The following is a 14,615-nucleotide window of genomic DNA, read 5'->3' as shown; positions in this document are numbered from 1 at the left end:
GCCGGCTGGCGCAGGCGCCGCAGCGGCCCGCGCCCAAGCAGCCGACCAAGCGCGCGCCGCCGCCCGGAGCCCGATCGGAGACGGACGGGCCGGCGCCGACCCAGACGCTCGACCGGGAGGCGATCATCGCGCGCCTGCTGGCCGAGGCGGCGCGCAGCCCGCCGCCGCCCATCCCCAGCCGCCGGCCCGACCTCTCCGTGCTCAACATCCGCGCCGAGGTGGCCAACAACGCGGCAGTGCGCGGTAAGCTGCCGACGCCGCCGGCGACGGGCGGCGGCGGCCGGGAGCGACGCGACGAGCCGCCGCCGGCCGCCGACGCCACCAGCCGAAGGGACGACCTGCTGGACGACCTGTACGGCCGCATCAAGGGCCGGCGGCCGCACGAGGTGCGTCGCACGCCCGACTGGATCCGCACCATTTTCGACGTGGCGCGGCGGGGCAACACCGCCGAGCTGGTGAGTAACGGATGGGGGTAACACCACCACGTTCCACGCCGGCGAGGGGAGATGAGAGAGGCGACGCAGGTGTGGTCAGCCACGCACCTGCACTACAACATCGCGGGATTATCGAAAGTAATCCTCTTTTGGCGTGTAGGTCAGGTTCCAGTAACAGTGTTGATGAATCCGGCGTCGTATCCTGTTCGGGGCTCTGCGCCAGGTGCAGACAGGGCTCACCAGCTATCTGACAGCGATCAGCATTCAGCGCGTGGCTGGAAGGGCGCGAGCCACGTGCTGACGCCGCCCTGTCGCTCCCAACAGCGCTCCTCTCTGGCCGACATGGAGCCCACGCTGATCCGTAACCTGTCCGACCACCACGGCAACAACCTGGCGCACGTGCTGGCCGCCTGCGGCCACGTGGAGGCGCTGGCCTGGCTGGTGGGCACGTGCGGCCACGTGCTGAGCGAGGCGCTGGCCGACGAGAACAAGCACGGCATGACGCCCAGCGTGGCCGCCGTCCGAGTAAGTGACCGCTCTGGGTCTGAGATCGGGCCTGCCGCTGGTGCAGCTGTGCTCCTTGACATTGTTTGGTGCTGTTCGCTTCGTGTCGCGTGTCTCTGGCAGCAATAGCTCAAATGTGTTTTCACTGTATGTGGTTGCTTACAGGAAAGTATGCGGTAAGTGCTGTAATGTTGCACCGTAAGCTACACCTATGGAGATTGTGGTGTGTGGATTATGGTAAACGGCGACTAACAGGAAAGGCCGCAAATGCGATTTGTGACGCTTGACAGTACGGTACTTGCAACGCTCCCAAAATGTGCAGCAAAAAATAGTCATGCAATGGCAGTTATGTTGTACGTCCGTCGTCTGTCGTCTGTTCCCGACCTAATCAGTTAGTTTAGCCATGTTAATGGAGATAACATGAAACCCTGCATAGCGTGACATGTGAGCCGATAAACCAACCCATGGGTGGCATTGTCGCCTCACCGAAGAAAGCACTTAAGCATTACAATCTACCGCAGGAATGTACTCCTATCTTGTTTTATTACGCATATGAAAAGCCCTTAGTCCGGCTCAGGCCTGGTCTGACAGGTGTTTTTCCCATCTTCGCCGGGCTAGAAAGGCCCGGCAGGCCCTTCACTCAAATGCAGGACATGCTAAAGCCTAGTGGAAGGCAGCTCTGTACAGCCCGCATAAATCAATGTCCAGTTAGTGTCACCAGTGCACATGACCTTTGATGGGTTGAAGCAGAGCATTGCGCCTGCGGCGATACTTTACGTACATTGGTATTTACCCGCACGGTGATACATTAAGGTCTCCTCGATATTCAGAACTGCGCGCCACGGCAGCGGGGAAAGCAGTGTTGTATATCCCTGACCGTTGATGGCTTGTGACATGTGACATGTCAAATCAGGTCATGCGCATCGACCAACTCCGTGGATATGGGGCTCGCCAAACCCGTTATCTTGAGAACTGTACATAGTACGACAGAGAAACAAGAAATCAACGAGTGATCGCGCTAGTCAAAAGGCATCAGATTTCGTCTCATGTGGCCTAGGACGTGTCAGATCAGGTTAAGAAAGGTTGAAGAATCATCACTGTAGAGGTGTTCTTGTCGTGCATGCATCGCTGGCCTGAACTTAGACGAACTGGCCTAGCTGTGAGAATATAGAGAAATCTGGCCATGCAAATGTCACCATTCTACGTTTATTGCCTTAAAAGTTATTCTAGAACAATATCAAGGTGTTTGAGAACACAGATTCGGCGGGCTAAACATCCATGCACTGTATCAGTGTGTCAATGACAGAAATGTGCAATCAACTTGCATGCGAATCCGAACAATGTACTTGCGGAACATGAACTAAGATGCATGTCGTTGCTGGGGTCATTTTCTGAAAAGTTCAGTCAGCGCTCCAACGTTTTGGCGAAAGTGAGACATGAGTTTGGAAAAATTATCCGCGGGACGAGCCAGCGTTACCTCGAGCCTGCTGTCCACCCTGGTGACAGAGTCTTGAATCGAAGTACGACGGTGTGCAGTGCCTGTCTGTCCCTCCGGCATGGATGGACGCGGGATGAAGCGTCTGTTTGTCCCTCCGGTATGGGTAGACGCGGCGTGCAGCGCCTGTTTGTTCCTCCGGTATGGGTAGACGCGGGGTGAATCGTCTGCTTGTCCCTCCGGTATGGGTAGACGCGGGGTGAAGCGTCTGTTTGTCCCTCCGGTGTGGGTAGACGCGGCGTGCAGCGCCTGTCGGTTTCTCCGGCATGGGTAGACGCCGCGTGCGCCCGTCTCGCTCGGCCGCCCGGCCTCCCGCCAGGAATTCAGAGCATGTTTTATCCGAGGATCTCCGGTAATGATGGAAATATGCTAAGCTCGTGGGTCGCCGGCGACCGGTGCCGAGCCGGGCCGGGCGCCGGCCGCTCCCCGCCCAGCCGTGTGGCGGCCGGGCCACCGGATCAGCGGGCAGGCCCCCGGCCACCCGTGCCGCGCGCTCCATCGTGCTCGGGCCGCCACCGCCGCACTCTCAACTGAGCATGGGCAGAACGCTCTTCGCTTTCCGCCGCATTCGGTGACTTCAGATGCCGAGCGAGTTGTCCATCAGATACTTCTGTCGGGCTCCAGGCCCCGTGAGACGAGTACGTTTTCTGTGCGGTGGGCAGATCACAGCTCACTGAATGTGTGATACTATAATGTTAGCAATGAGATACGTTTCATTCGCCATGCGATTAGGCAGCGCCCTAACCATTTTTCAAGCACCCGCCAGAACCGTTGGTTGACGAGCCAAACGATCTCACTAGCTACCTCCCTGTTATCGGCGGCTATTCTGGTGTGTGTGACGCGCCGCAGATGTGCACCCAGTCTCGCCCAACGCCTCCCGTCTCTTTCGCAGTGCGGCAAGCTGGACGTGGTCCAGTGGATGGTGGAGAACACCATCATCCGAGACCGGTTGCTGACGCGTGAGGGGGAGCGATCGTTGCTCCACGCCGCCGCCAAGTACGGCCAGGTGAGTACCGGCCGCTGGCGCCGGTCAGATCCGCCTCGACCGGCGGCCGCTGGGCGGTCAGCTGCGGCCAGCGCGCCAGGGCGCGGCCCGGTTCATGCTCCCGCAAGCCGAGCGTGGTCCGTCGGCGAGTTCTGATCCGAGTCTAACCGACGCGTCTCAGCGCGGAGCTGAACCTGACCCGGCGCCGGGGAGCTTGCGCTCCCATTTGTCCGGCTCGTCAGCCGGTCCAGGCCGCTGTCTGGCCCAGGCTGCCGTCCGGTCCCGCGCGCGCTACACACAGGTGGCGCGTTCGGTGAGAACGCGGCGCCCCGCAGCTTCTGCACGCTGCTCGATCGCCGAGGCGGTTTGGCGGCCGGCCAGCTGCTGGCGCTCCCGTGCCGCCTCTGGGTCCGTCTCGCGTCCGCCGCTGCCGCTGACTGGGCCCCGAACTGAAACCGGCGGTGCTGCCGCCGCCGCTGCCTCGCTTCATCACTCCGACCACGCCATGTGGCTGCGGCTACAGTCTCTGCGGTTCCTAAATCCCTTTTCTGCCCAGCCAGGCGAGTGACAGCTATGAAGTCAACCGACCGTAGTTGCTGCAAACTATTAAAGCTCTAGCCTTTTCTGGCTAAACAGTTTGATTGCTGTTCGGCTGCCGACCAGTTCCGGAGACATTATATCCTAATGGATGCGTTTCGGTAACCTGGTCTTTGGTGATCGTAGACGGGATCGTTTGAGGTTTCGAGAGGTGAATGAACTCTCATTGATCGATTACTTGTGGCAATTAGGAGTAGGAACGGCTCTTTTTCCGGCGACTACTGGACCTCCTGTCGCAGTCTCGTGCCCCAATTTTGATCAGCTGGTACCTATGTTGTGCTCCGGGATCTCCCCCCCCCCCCCTACCAAGGACGTGGGCATGCGTGCAAAGGGGTTTTGAGGTCCGTGCTCGCAGCTGAGCCGTCAAGGACGGGCCAGAGGTCCATTCTCGATTCCAGCATTGGCGTGAGGGTCCGCTGGCTGTTTGACGAGCGAAGGGAAGTCAGCGCACGCATGCGTTGACGCGATCAATTTAGTAAAGCCAGCAGTTCAGCGACTGGACTCATTTCGCTAACCGCAACGCAGCGTTGTCGGTCGGGCGAGCTGACCCTTGACACGCGCGTCAGCGTTGGGCCCGCAACAGATGCGCGCGGGCGACCCACTGCTCCATGCCTGAGCTGGACGGGGCCGGGCCAGATGCGTGACGTCGCCTCTCGCCGCCCGTGCTGCCGCCAGACCCAGCCTCCGCTGCGCCCGTCAGGGAGCCGACCCGGCCTGTCGCCGGCCGGCCGCCTTTCTCTGCGCGCGCGAGGTCGGCCGGGGTCGGCCGAGAGCGCGCCTCCGCCCGAGTGCGCGTGCGTCCGCCGCGTGCGACCTGCCTCCAAACGGCGGCGCCGATCGGTTTTACATAGGGAGAGCCCGGCGCGGCTGACGGTGCGCCGGCCCGTTTGCATACCCGTTATAAATGGCGTCGCATTATGTATGCGGTCAGGGCCCGAATGGGACGCGGACGCGGCCGGCTGCCGTCTCCTAGCTCCGACCGGCGGGTGTCGCTCCACCTCCTCAGGAGATGCGCCTGAGGGCGAACGCGCAGACGCGCCGGCGAACTCGCTCGCCGTCCGCCGTCGGGCTGCCGCTGGCGGGCGACGCACGGCCGGGCCTTACTGCCGAGCCGTGTAACTCCGGAATGCGGCGCTGGCAGCGGCGGGATGTGGCGCTGGCAGCGGCCAGTAACGGCGCGCGCACGAGCGTCGCCGTCAAGGCGGCTGGATCGGCTCGGCTTGGCTCCGATGGCAGATGCCACTAAACCGTAATTGGGGATGCTGCTCGTCTGCACAGACGAGGGGCGCGTGACGGCTCAGACGGCGCTGAGACATGATCTGACCGCAGTTTGGGTCCGCCAATGAGAATGCCGACCGCATGGTGCTGATATGCCTTTTCGACAGTGGAATGTTGCCTTTTTCCGACCTGAAAAGCTGCTTTTTCACGTGGCGAGATTGCAAAGTTGCAATATCTCCTCTTTGATCGGCGAAATCCGCGCACAATTTCCTCAGAATTCGCACGAAATGCGTTACAGAGCCCAAGTGCCCGATGCTACTCTTTTTGAACGACATCGGACATATTCATCATTGTTGAGTGAAAGGTGTAACTGATAGGACTTCAGACAGCTGTTTTTACAATGGTGTGCAGCTCGAATGCACTTTTCGATTCGGCCTTTGTATAACATATGAAATAGTCCAAATAAGGCGGATAAATTAAAATGAAACGCTGAAAAACTGGTGTGCGCTTTGAAAAGTGATAATTTCCGTCGTTATCCCCATCATCATATCTGCTCTCTAGTCGGGTTTTCAAAGCAGCATTTACACTTCTAAGCTTCGGAAAGAGGTGGCCAAGTAACGAAAAATCGTCGGATCAAGTTCCGAGCTGACGCAGGATTCTTCCGACCCCCACCCTTGCCGCCTACTTTGCCTATCGTACTGCACAGTTTTAGTTTTTTAACATGGTATCCATCCAAGCAATAATACGTCCTAATCTATGCATGACCCGAGTCCACAGCCGTCAGTCAGTCCAGGCCTCCAGTCCATTGACATCAGTCAGTACAGGCCTCCAGTCCATTGACATCAGTTTGTCCAGGACCTCGGTTCACCACCGCCAGTCTGTTAAGGACCCCAGTTGGCGGCCGTCGCGTGGCGGTCGCACCGGCGCCTGTTCTAAGCAGCCTTCAGCTGGCTGTATGGGCCGGCTCGGAGCTGCACCACCGTCTCCCCCCCCCCCCCCCCCTCTCTCTCCGACCGACGGCCGGGCAAGTCACGCTCAAAGATTGGGCCGCAGGCGGGTGACACGGCGGAGCGCGTGCCTCCGGGCCCTCTTCTGACGAGTCATAATGCAGGCCTTTTATCTTGCATGTACGGTGTGCGACCCTCATTTAGCGGGGCCGGCGGTAAGGTCGGTCGGGCGCGATTCATCCCGGCAAATTCGCCCTTATTGCACGTTCTATTAAAGATTTTGTATATCAAATGAGAACATTCCGCGTCGTCACTGTTGTTCAATCAGAGGTAGCTGGGTGTACGTGAGCCGGGTCGGCGCGGGGCATCGACGACACGTCCCGCGCCGGGCCCACGCACAGCGCTCGCTGCACGGGAGGGAGGCCCGCCGCCGCCGGGCAGCCGGCTGGAGCGAGGCGCCGCCGCCGCCGCCGGCCGCCGAACAGAGCAGACTGGCGGGCGCGCCGGCCAGAGCTCTCCACAGCCGACCTTCGTCCGGGCGCGGCGGCGGAGCGACGCGGGCCGGCCGGACGGCGTCCGCAGTTCCGGACTCAGCGCGTAGAGTGCGCCAGGCCAACCGCCAGCCTCCGCCCGTGAAGCTCAGACTGCGAGGTCCACACGGATCACATGTGGCTGCGGAGGAAGCTGCGCATGCACATCGCGGCTTCTGTTTTCATGTCGGAGCGGGCGATGGAAACATCGTGAGCTGCTTCGGATGAATTCCCGACCTTGGTAAAGGAAGGCTCAGTAGATAACTACCAACTGTCTCTGCCCGAGAGAGCACCTTCATATCTCTCTATACCTGGGAACGAAAGCGTTGTCATATTATGCTATCAGTTATCATAAGACAGGGAATGGCAAAAGCTCTTTCACGGCAGATGCGTCGCGATACACAATAACTTTAAAATGTGAGCTACGCCCTTGATGTTAAGAGATCATTCATCCCTGCCGTGAGGCATGACACCGTGCTCGTATTTCGGCTGGTGCTGCTGTCCGACCTTGCTGGCGGGACAGGCGGCGCCGGGGGCGGCAGCCGCGCGCCGCGCCCAGTCGCAGCTCCAGCGACCGAGGCCCGCCGTCTGGCGGGGACCGGTCCGACCCACGCAGGCGGGCCCGCCGGCCGACGAGCACGCGGCGCGCGCACTCACAGGGTCGGTGCCGCCGCGCGGCCGCGGGTGGCCCCCGCCCCCACCACGGCCCTCGCGCAGGGAGCGGTCGGGTCGAGCGGCCGCTCTGCCGTGGTGGCCAGCGGCCCGATCCCTGGGAACGCGCGGTCGGGTGTATATTTAGAGCGCTGCAGAATGCTTTACGCATGACTGGTCGCTGCACACGTTGCCAGCACTGCGGTCCTTTATACGGAAACTTCACTCGTCGAGTCAGGCGTACGGTACGCCACATGGTTTGGGCAGCGAATGTGGCAGTTTTATTCTGGCAAGGCATCAACCACGGCCGCTCATGTTTTATGGACGAACGATGCAATGCTAGCAAGGCTGGACGCACTTGAATACGGATCATCATGGATTTGTATTACACCTTGCAGTAACAGAACCTGATTAAGTATATGTAGCATGAATTGCACTCGCCAAAAGGCACACCGCGGGGGGTGTTGCAACGTTTTGAAGGGATGAAGGCGTAAGTGGTGCATCAATTACGCTCCAATCCAGCGCCTGGATACTATCAGATGGCTCCCGAAATGAGGACGCCGCTTCCCCGGCCATCCGCGGGTTGCACGTCGGAGATCTCCCGAGACGAACACCCGACACAGCTTCACAGCTGCGTGCACGAAACGGCTCCGTGCTGGCCACCTGCTCTTCTGCCCGGCTTTATTGTGGCGCTGGCGCCGGTCATGGCAGCGGTGTCACCCGCGTACAGTGGCATCGCGCGTCACTGGGAGCTGATAAGCCAGGTGACCTCGCCCGTGAGGCGTCACCGCATCGACTGTGAGACTTCAGGCGATAGCAGCTGTGCTAACCGGAAACACGACTCGAGGGAGGGGGGGGGGGGGGAGAGAATCTGACCGTTGACTGTTGCTTGCCACCGTATGGGACGAAGGGCCGGAAGTGACGAGTTGACCGAAGCGTCGTCCGCCGCTCAACGAAGGCTTCCACACTTCATTCTCAAACTCTGCCCACTTCGCCGTCCCAGCGGCAGCAGATCGGCGCGCGCGGTTGTGGCGTCGCCCGCCGACCGCACGGGGGTCTGCAGCTCGACGCGCCGCGCGACGGCGGTGCGGTCGACGCCGGCGTCTGACGCGCGTCCTCGCCCTGCCGCAGGTGGAGATCACCTCCTGGTGCGCCGACCAGCTGCAGCGCGAGGGCCAGGGCGTGGACCTGGCCGACCACCACGGCGACACGCCGCTCCACCTGGCGGCCAAGACGGGCAACACGGCCGTGGCGCAGCGGCTGCTGGAGAGGAACGCCAGCGTCACTGCCAGGGTGAGAGGGTGGCGCGGGGGGACGCGGCCGACTGTGCGCCAAACGACACGTGGTTACTATCGCGTTGTGTCCAATGTCGTTGTCACATAGAAAGCACAGGTTTGCTGTCGTTGCTTGCGAGTAGGGACACATCGAAGTTCTCATTTTAAACCAATGACATGTTTGCAACGAAATTTTTGCTTTAAGAATTACCTGAACACTGCAACTTCTAAGTAAGCTCAAAAGACGACCGAATCGTATAACTTCGGTGAAAAAGATGTAAAAACAACCTTTTTCCAGGATCTCACCGGTGGGCGCAAAATGGCCCTGATGCCGACGCGCCCTTAAAACCCAAATCACCACCAGGATCTCACCGGTTTAAAAAAACAACTGCAGCGGTTTCATTACTTCTCTGCGCGTCTGACCCACCACCAAACACCACTCTCCCAACGCCTCTTTAGATACGTGCCTGGGTCACCAGCCGTCAGGTTCATGCTCCGTTCCACACGCTGTGCCCTTGGGTCGACGCACGTGACGAGCCAGCCCGCTGGCATCGCGTTGGCCGAGCCGAGCCTGACACCGCCGACGCGTTGGCCGTGCCGAGTCTGACCCTGCCGACGCGTTGGCCGAGCCGAGCCTGACCCCGCCGACGCGTTGGCCGTGCCGAGTCTGACCCCGCCGACGCGTTGGCCGAGCCGAGCCTGACCCCGCCGACGCGCCGACAGAACGACATGAGCCTGAAGCCGTATGAGCTGGCGGTGCACCACGGTCACGCCGCCTGCGCCGAGTACCTGCTGACGCACGAGGCGCTCGGCGACCTGGCCGTCGACTTCACCAGCTTGGAGGCCGAGGCCGGTCGGCTGCAGCACGAGAACGGCGACTACAAGAACAACTTCCGGTGAGATGCGTTGGCTGCCCTTCGGTGACGGGCGGCGCGTCGAGACGGCGGCGTCGCAACCCGCGCGGTCATGTTTTCACTGCCATCTCCACCCGGGTGATCGGAACAACTTGTGTTGCCTTTAGCATAACCATACACCCTGAGCTTTTGATGATCAACACCAGGTAGCCTCGGCATCCCACCAGCCTCACCAGGCAGCCCAGGTCAGCTTCGTCACGATGAAGAGCAAACTTCCCATCACTATCACCAGGGACACTCGTTCCGAGCTCTCACTCATCACTCACCAACAACCTTCGATTTACACGCGCTGCTGGTGCGGGTGGAGGTAGATCGGTACTTTCTATGTGATGTGGTTCACCGTTTTACTGTGGGTTCGAATTAGGGCCGCGCTATTATTTCGTAATGTCCATCGCCGCATCAAAGCCTGTTCCACTAGCTTCGGCTGTTGCCTCAAATACTCCTACAGTATTTCAAATAGCGTCGAGCGCTGCCTCTGTCATTCGCGCCGTCTTTTGTCGCCTGCTATTCCAAAACAGCTTCGACAAGCGGCACACTACAGTCCGTCCTGGCCAGCGGACCCTGTGCTCTCGCCCCCGTGGAGCACCACCCGTCTGAGCCCGGCGTCTCTCCGTACAGGGAGGTGCTCTCCGTCTCTCGCAAGCTGCTGCGCGAGCGCGAGGACATGTGCAAAGACCTGAGCCGACTGCACGAGAGCACGCTGGAGCTGCACGACCGGCTGCTGGGCCAGCTGCAGCAGCTGTCGGCCGAGAACCGGCAGCTGCGCCGGCGGCTGCAGGAGCCGGCCGACGAGCCGCCCGAGCAGCTGGACGAGGCGTCTGAACTGGCCAACACGCTGCACGTGCGATGGCAACACTGCCAGCGCGCCTGGTTCTCCGCACCGTTGGCCGACACCCAGCACCGGCTGCTGGTGGCCGAGCAGGCCTGGAAGCGACTGCGCGCCTCGCGCAAGGACAACGTCAGCAGCATGACGAGCGCGCAGGAGATCGTCAGGTGGGTCCGCCTGCCTGCCTCTCTCAGACCCGGAAGGCGGGTTGTTAGCTCAGACAGCGGTGAAGGCAGGTCTGGCATGTTGCTGTGGTGTCAGACCCCAGCTACCTGATGTCTATTCCCCATGTGGTGCTATCGACTGCCTTTCGCCGAATGACATCCGATAAGCTCTGAACAGAGCAGACGGTTTAATATATTGGCGACGTCTGAATGTCATAACTTAAGATGGTCTACAATAATAATAATAATATAACAATGGTCTACTTAAGAAGTAAACAGTGCACTTTCCCACGTTCGCTCCCGCCTTCAGTATGGTAGCCAAAGTCTTGACCCCTTCAAAATGCCCACAGGAACAAGATCGGGGACCTGCGCGCGCAGTCGGCGCAGACGCGCTACCTGGACTCGCGGGCGCTGTCGTCGTCCGAGAACTCCCTGGTCGACTCGGAGTTGTACCAGCAGATCTCGCCGCAGCGGCAGGAGCCGGCGGCCAGCGAGATCTACGGCGCCAAGTCGCTGGAGGGCAGTGACGCGTGTGGCGCGGGCGCGCGCCTCAACGGGCGGCGGCGCGCCGCGCGCGGCCAACCGCTCGACGCCGGCTTCCTCAGCGAGCACGAGACAACGGACCTCTACGGCCGGCAGGCGTCGGGCCCGCGGCGGCGGCCGGCGCGCGCCGCCCGGCCGGTGCGGGAGCGGCGCGGCCAGAGCGTCGACAAGATGGAGCGACTGAGTGTGAGCGTGACGGGCGGTGGCGCGCCAGCCGCCTCCTCCGCCGGCGGCCTCTCGCGCAACCTAGACCTTAGCAAGAGTCTGGACTTCAGCGACGGCGCGCTCGATGGCGGCGGTGACGAGGTGCACAACTCGACGTTCGCAGCGCGGCCGCGCGGCGGCGGCGCGCCGGACGGCGCGCAGGACGAGCTTCGGCGACAGCTGCGCGGTCTGGCACTCGTGTCCGACTCAGGCTCGGCATCGGTGCTCGAGGTGATTGAGCCGACCGGCAGCGAGGCCGGCAGCACGGTGGACCTGGTGCAGCGCGAGATCGAGGCGCAGCGGCGCGCGCGGCAGGCGCGCTCCCGGGACTCGTCGCGCTCGCGTGAGCGACGCCAGGAGCCGGCGGCTGGTGACACGGCTAAGCAGCTCGACCAGGTGCGCGCGCGCAGGAGCACCCCTAATGAGGACGACAGTGATTTTTTAGGACTTCGGACTGGCAAACCGCACCGGTCGAGAGTGGCGAGTGAGGCGGCCAAGTGTAGCGCGTACGGTGACGGAGTGAGGCGAGCGCACGCGACGGCCGACGGCCGACGGTCGGACGGTGGTGCTAGTCTGGCTAGCCTAGTGCTCTCGGAGCCAGACATCCTGCAGGGCACACGGCACACGTTGGACAGAGCGGAGGAGGCGTCTCCGACGGCCCGTCCCGAGCCGGCCGAGCCCGTGGCGGTTCCCGGACAGGAAGAGACAGCCGCTGAGGAGCCGGACCGCGTGCTGTTCGAGCTCGAGGGCGGACGCGCCCCGGCGCCCGACGCCGCCGCGTCAGGCGGCAAACGGCGCGGCTTCCTGCAAAAGTTCGCCATGCGCACGCGCTGGAACAGCCGCAAGAAGGAGCGGCCGTGGCGAGCCGGCCAGGAGATCAGTGTCGAGGAGTTTCGCGAGATGTACCAGCAGGAAGGGCGCGACGTGTCCGTCTCGTCGCAGGACCTCAGCGCCTCGGAGGCCTCCTCGCTGGAGGAGAAGAAGCGGCTCTCGCTGGTGTCGCACGGCGAAGGCGCCTCGCTGTCGGAGGCCTCCGACGCCGAGCACCGGTCCAAGCGCGCTTCCGTGGCGTCCAAGCGAGAGAGCGACTCCAACGAACCGCCCGAGTCGCCGCACAAGGAAGCGGCGGCGGCGGCGGCAGCCGGCAGCGACCCACGATCACCGCCGCCCGGCCTGGCCGCCGCCGCCGCCGACCGCCTGGCCGACTCCAAACCGGCGCCGCCCGCCAAGCCGAGGCTGGGTGCCAAGCCGCGCACGCTGCCGCGCCGGCTGCCGTCGGCGGCCGCGCCCACACCGGCCGAGCCGCCAGCGGACGAGGTGCCGCGGCCGGCCTCGTCCGCCAGCCGACCCGACTCGTCCGCCTCCACCTTCCCACCGTACAAGGGCTTCGCACTGGCAGGGGCCGGCGCGCTGGCGTCTGAGCTGCTGCCGCCTCCCGAGGGAGGCGCCGCAGGCCGCCACAGCCCGGCGCCCAGCGAGGCCAGCAAGACTGAGTCGGCGCTGTCGCCGCCCTCGCACGCGTCGGACGTCTCCAAGACTGAGTCGACGCGTCACCTGAACCAGCTGGACAAGATCGAGGAGCTGCGCGCCGAGTCGGTGCAGAAGCTGGCGGCCGAGGCCGAGGAGACAGCCGCGGCCGCGCCCGAGGAGACGGCCGCTCGCGTGGCGCCGCCCGCCGAGCCGGCCGCGCCCAAGCTCAAGCGGGTGAGTGGGACGCAGGCACTCCCCTCCCCGCAGCTGTGAGGCTGGGCCCTCTCGTTCGCTTCTTTCCCACTCTGTATGACGGTGACCACGTGCTTTTGTGTGTGGCCTGCTTCGTGTGCCGCTGAGTGACCGGGATGGTGTGTCTGTGCACCTCACCTGGATGGGGTGCTACCGTGTGTGGCGGACCACATGTGCGACTGGTGACATCTGTGGCATCTGTATGACTGTTGCGTAGTATAGCTGCGAGGATTTGCCTCTGTGTACATCCATGACGATCTACTCCTGTGTGACCAGCTCACTGCCATAAAGTTGCCCACTGAAACGCACATGGACACCGATTCTGCGCATGCATGTGACTGGGCGTCTAGGACTTGAACCTGCGTAGGGCCGGACCTCGGACCCGGTACCTCGGTGTGTCGGGAACTGACCGACGACTGCACTATGTGTGACCGGGACTCGTGTCGTTGATTGTTTCGCCAAGTAACGGTGTCGCTGCGTCAGGTCACGTGTCAATCGTGTCACTGACGATCGTGCGTCTATTCTGTGCTGTTGTGCGACTAATGCTCTCGCTTAGAAGCTTTATCACCGGGTGCAATTAGAGCTTTTTACGCTAGTGCGTGTAACCAAACTGTGCAAGTATGATATATTTACTACTGTGTTCAACAACTCCATTTATCCTGTGCGGACCTTTTTGTCAGTGCTTGTGAATATGGAGATTCCTGCAGCTGTAGCGCATCATGTGTGAGCAGAGCCTTTTGCACTCACATGGGACGTGAAATGTGATTTGTTTGCATAGCTAAGACAATAGTAATAGTATCATTCCTCGGAGAAAAGCTAGGAAAATCCAAATATGGTTGGGTTGATATTTGCCTTTACCGAAACGATAGCTTCTGCTATTGTTTCGCTAAAGGCATGTTGCCGAAATATCAACTCAACTATGTCTCCATTCTCCTGGTCTTTCTCCAAACAATAAGGCCATTACTACTGTCTTATCTATGTGAATAATGATCCTCGCTATCGCACCAAACAACTTTTATTTGTTTGGTCTAGATTTTCGTGACACACACTCAAATATTCACATGCAGTCACACATGCGGTCAAACACGTCACATGCGGCCTCACATGCCGCTGCATACGTCACATACAGTGAAATGGCCACTTAGTTGAGGATTCAGCGCGCTCGCTCATAACGGAGGGTGGGTAGCCGAAGTGACCGTTGCTGGCACATGTAACCTGACCCATGGCACCGCGTGTGATCTAAACTCACGCCAGTTCAGGACGCATCGTCATACTACTGCGCCGCTATCCCACTGTGCCACCGCCTTCATTAACTGGGCCACTGCTTTACTGCGCGTATACTGTGCTGCTGGTTGACGGTGCCACCATACCGCCATGTACTCGTGCTGCTGTGTGGCTGGCGTCGATCGACGAACACTACCGCAGTGACTGGCGCTGTACCGTTGTGCGGCCATGCTCCTGTGTAACTGTGCCTGTGTCATCAAACCGTGGTGTGACTGTGCGACGGCGTGACTGTGCGCTGGGGTGACTGTGCGGTGGTGTGACTCTGTGGCGGTGTGAATGTGCGGTGGTGTGAATGTGCGGTGGTGTGAATGTGGGGTGGTGTG

General features: G+C 61.3%; 1 protein-coding gene across 1 annotated transcript; it reads left to right on the top strand.

Moving 5' to 3' along the window:
* Nucleotides 1-466: 466 nt before the first annotated feature.
* LOC119111338 (uncharacterized) lies at nucleotides 467-12,933 on the top strand (the record flags this gene model as incomplete). The annotated part of the gene is made up of 10 exons (XM_037235154.1): nucleotides 467-472; nucleotides 759-959; nucleotides 3,326-3,439; nucleotides 8,493-8,654; nucleotides 9,359-9,531; nucleotides 10,168-10,171; nucleotides 10,328-10,542; nucleotides 10,890-11,067; nucleotides 11,230-12,450; nucleotides 12,583-12,933. Coding segments are annotated over exons 1-10 (2,625 nt in total), but the record flags the coding sequence as incomplete, so codon positions are not given.
* Between the last annotated feature and the right edge of the window lie 1,682 nt (nucleotides 12,934-14,615).

This window comes from Pollicipes pollicipes, unplaced genomic scaffold, assembly GCF_011947565.3.
Source record: "Pollicipes pollicipes isolate AB1234 unplaced genomic scaffold, Ppol_2.1 Scaffold_7261;HRSCAF=8764_pilon_pilon_pilon, whole genome shotgun sequence".
Lineage (NCBI taxonomy): Eukaryota > Metazoa > Arthropoda > Thecostraca > Pollicipedomorpha > Pollicipedidae > Pollicipes > Pollicipes pollicipes.
Note: the sequence above shows the minus strand (reverse complement) of the source record. Positions and strands in the feature narration are given on the sequence as shown.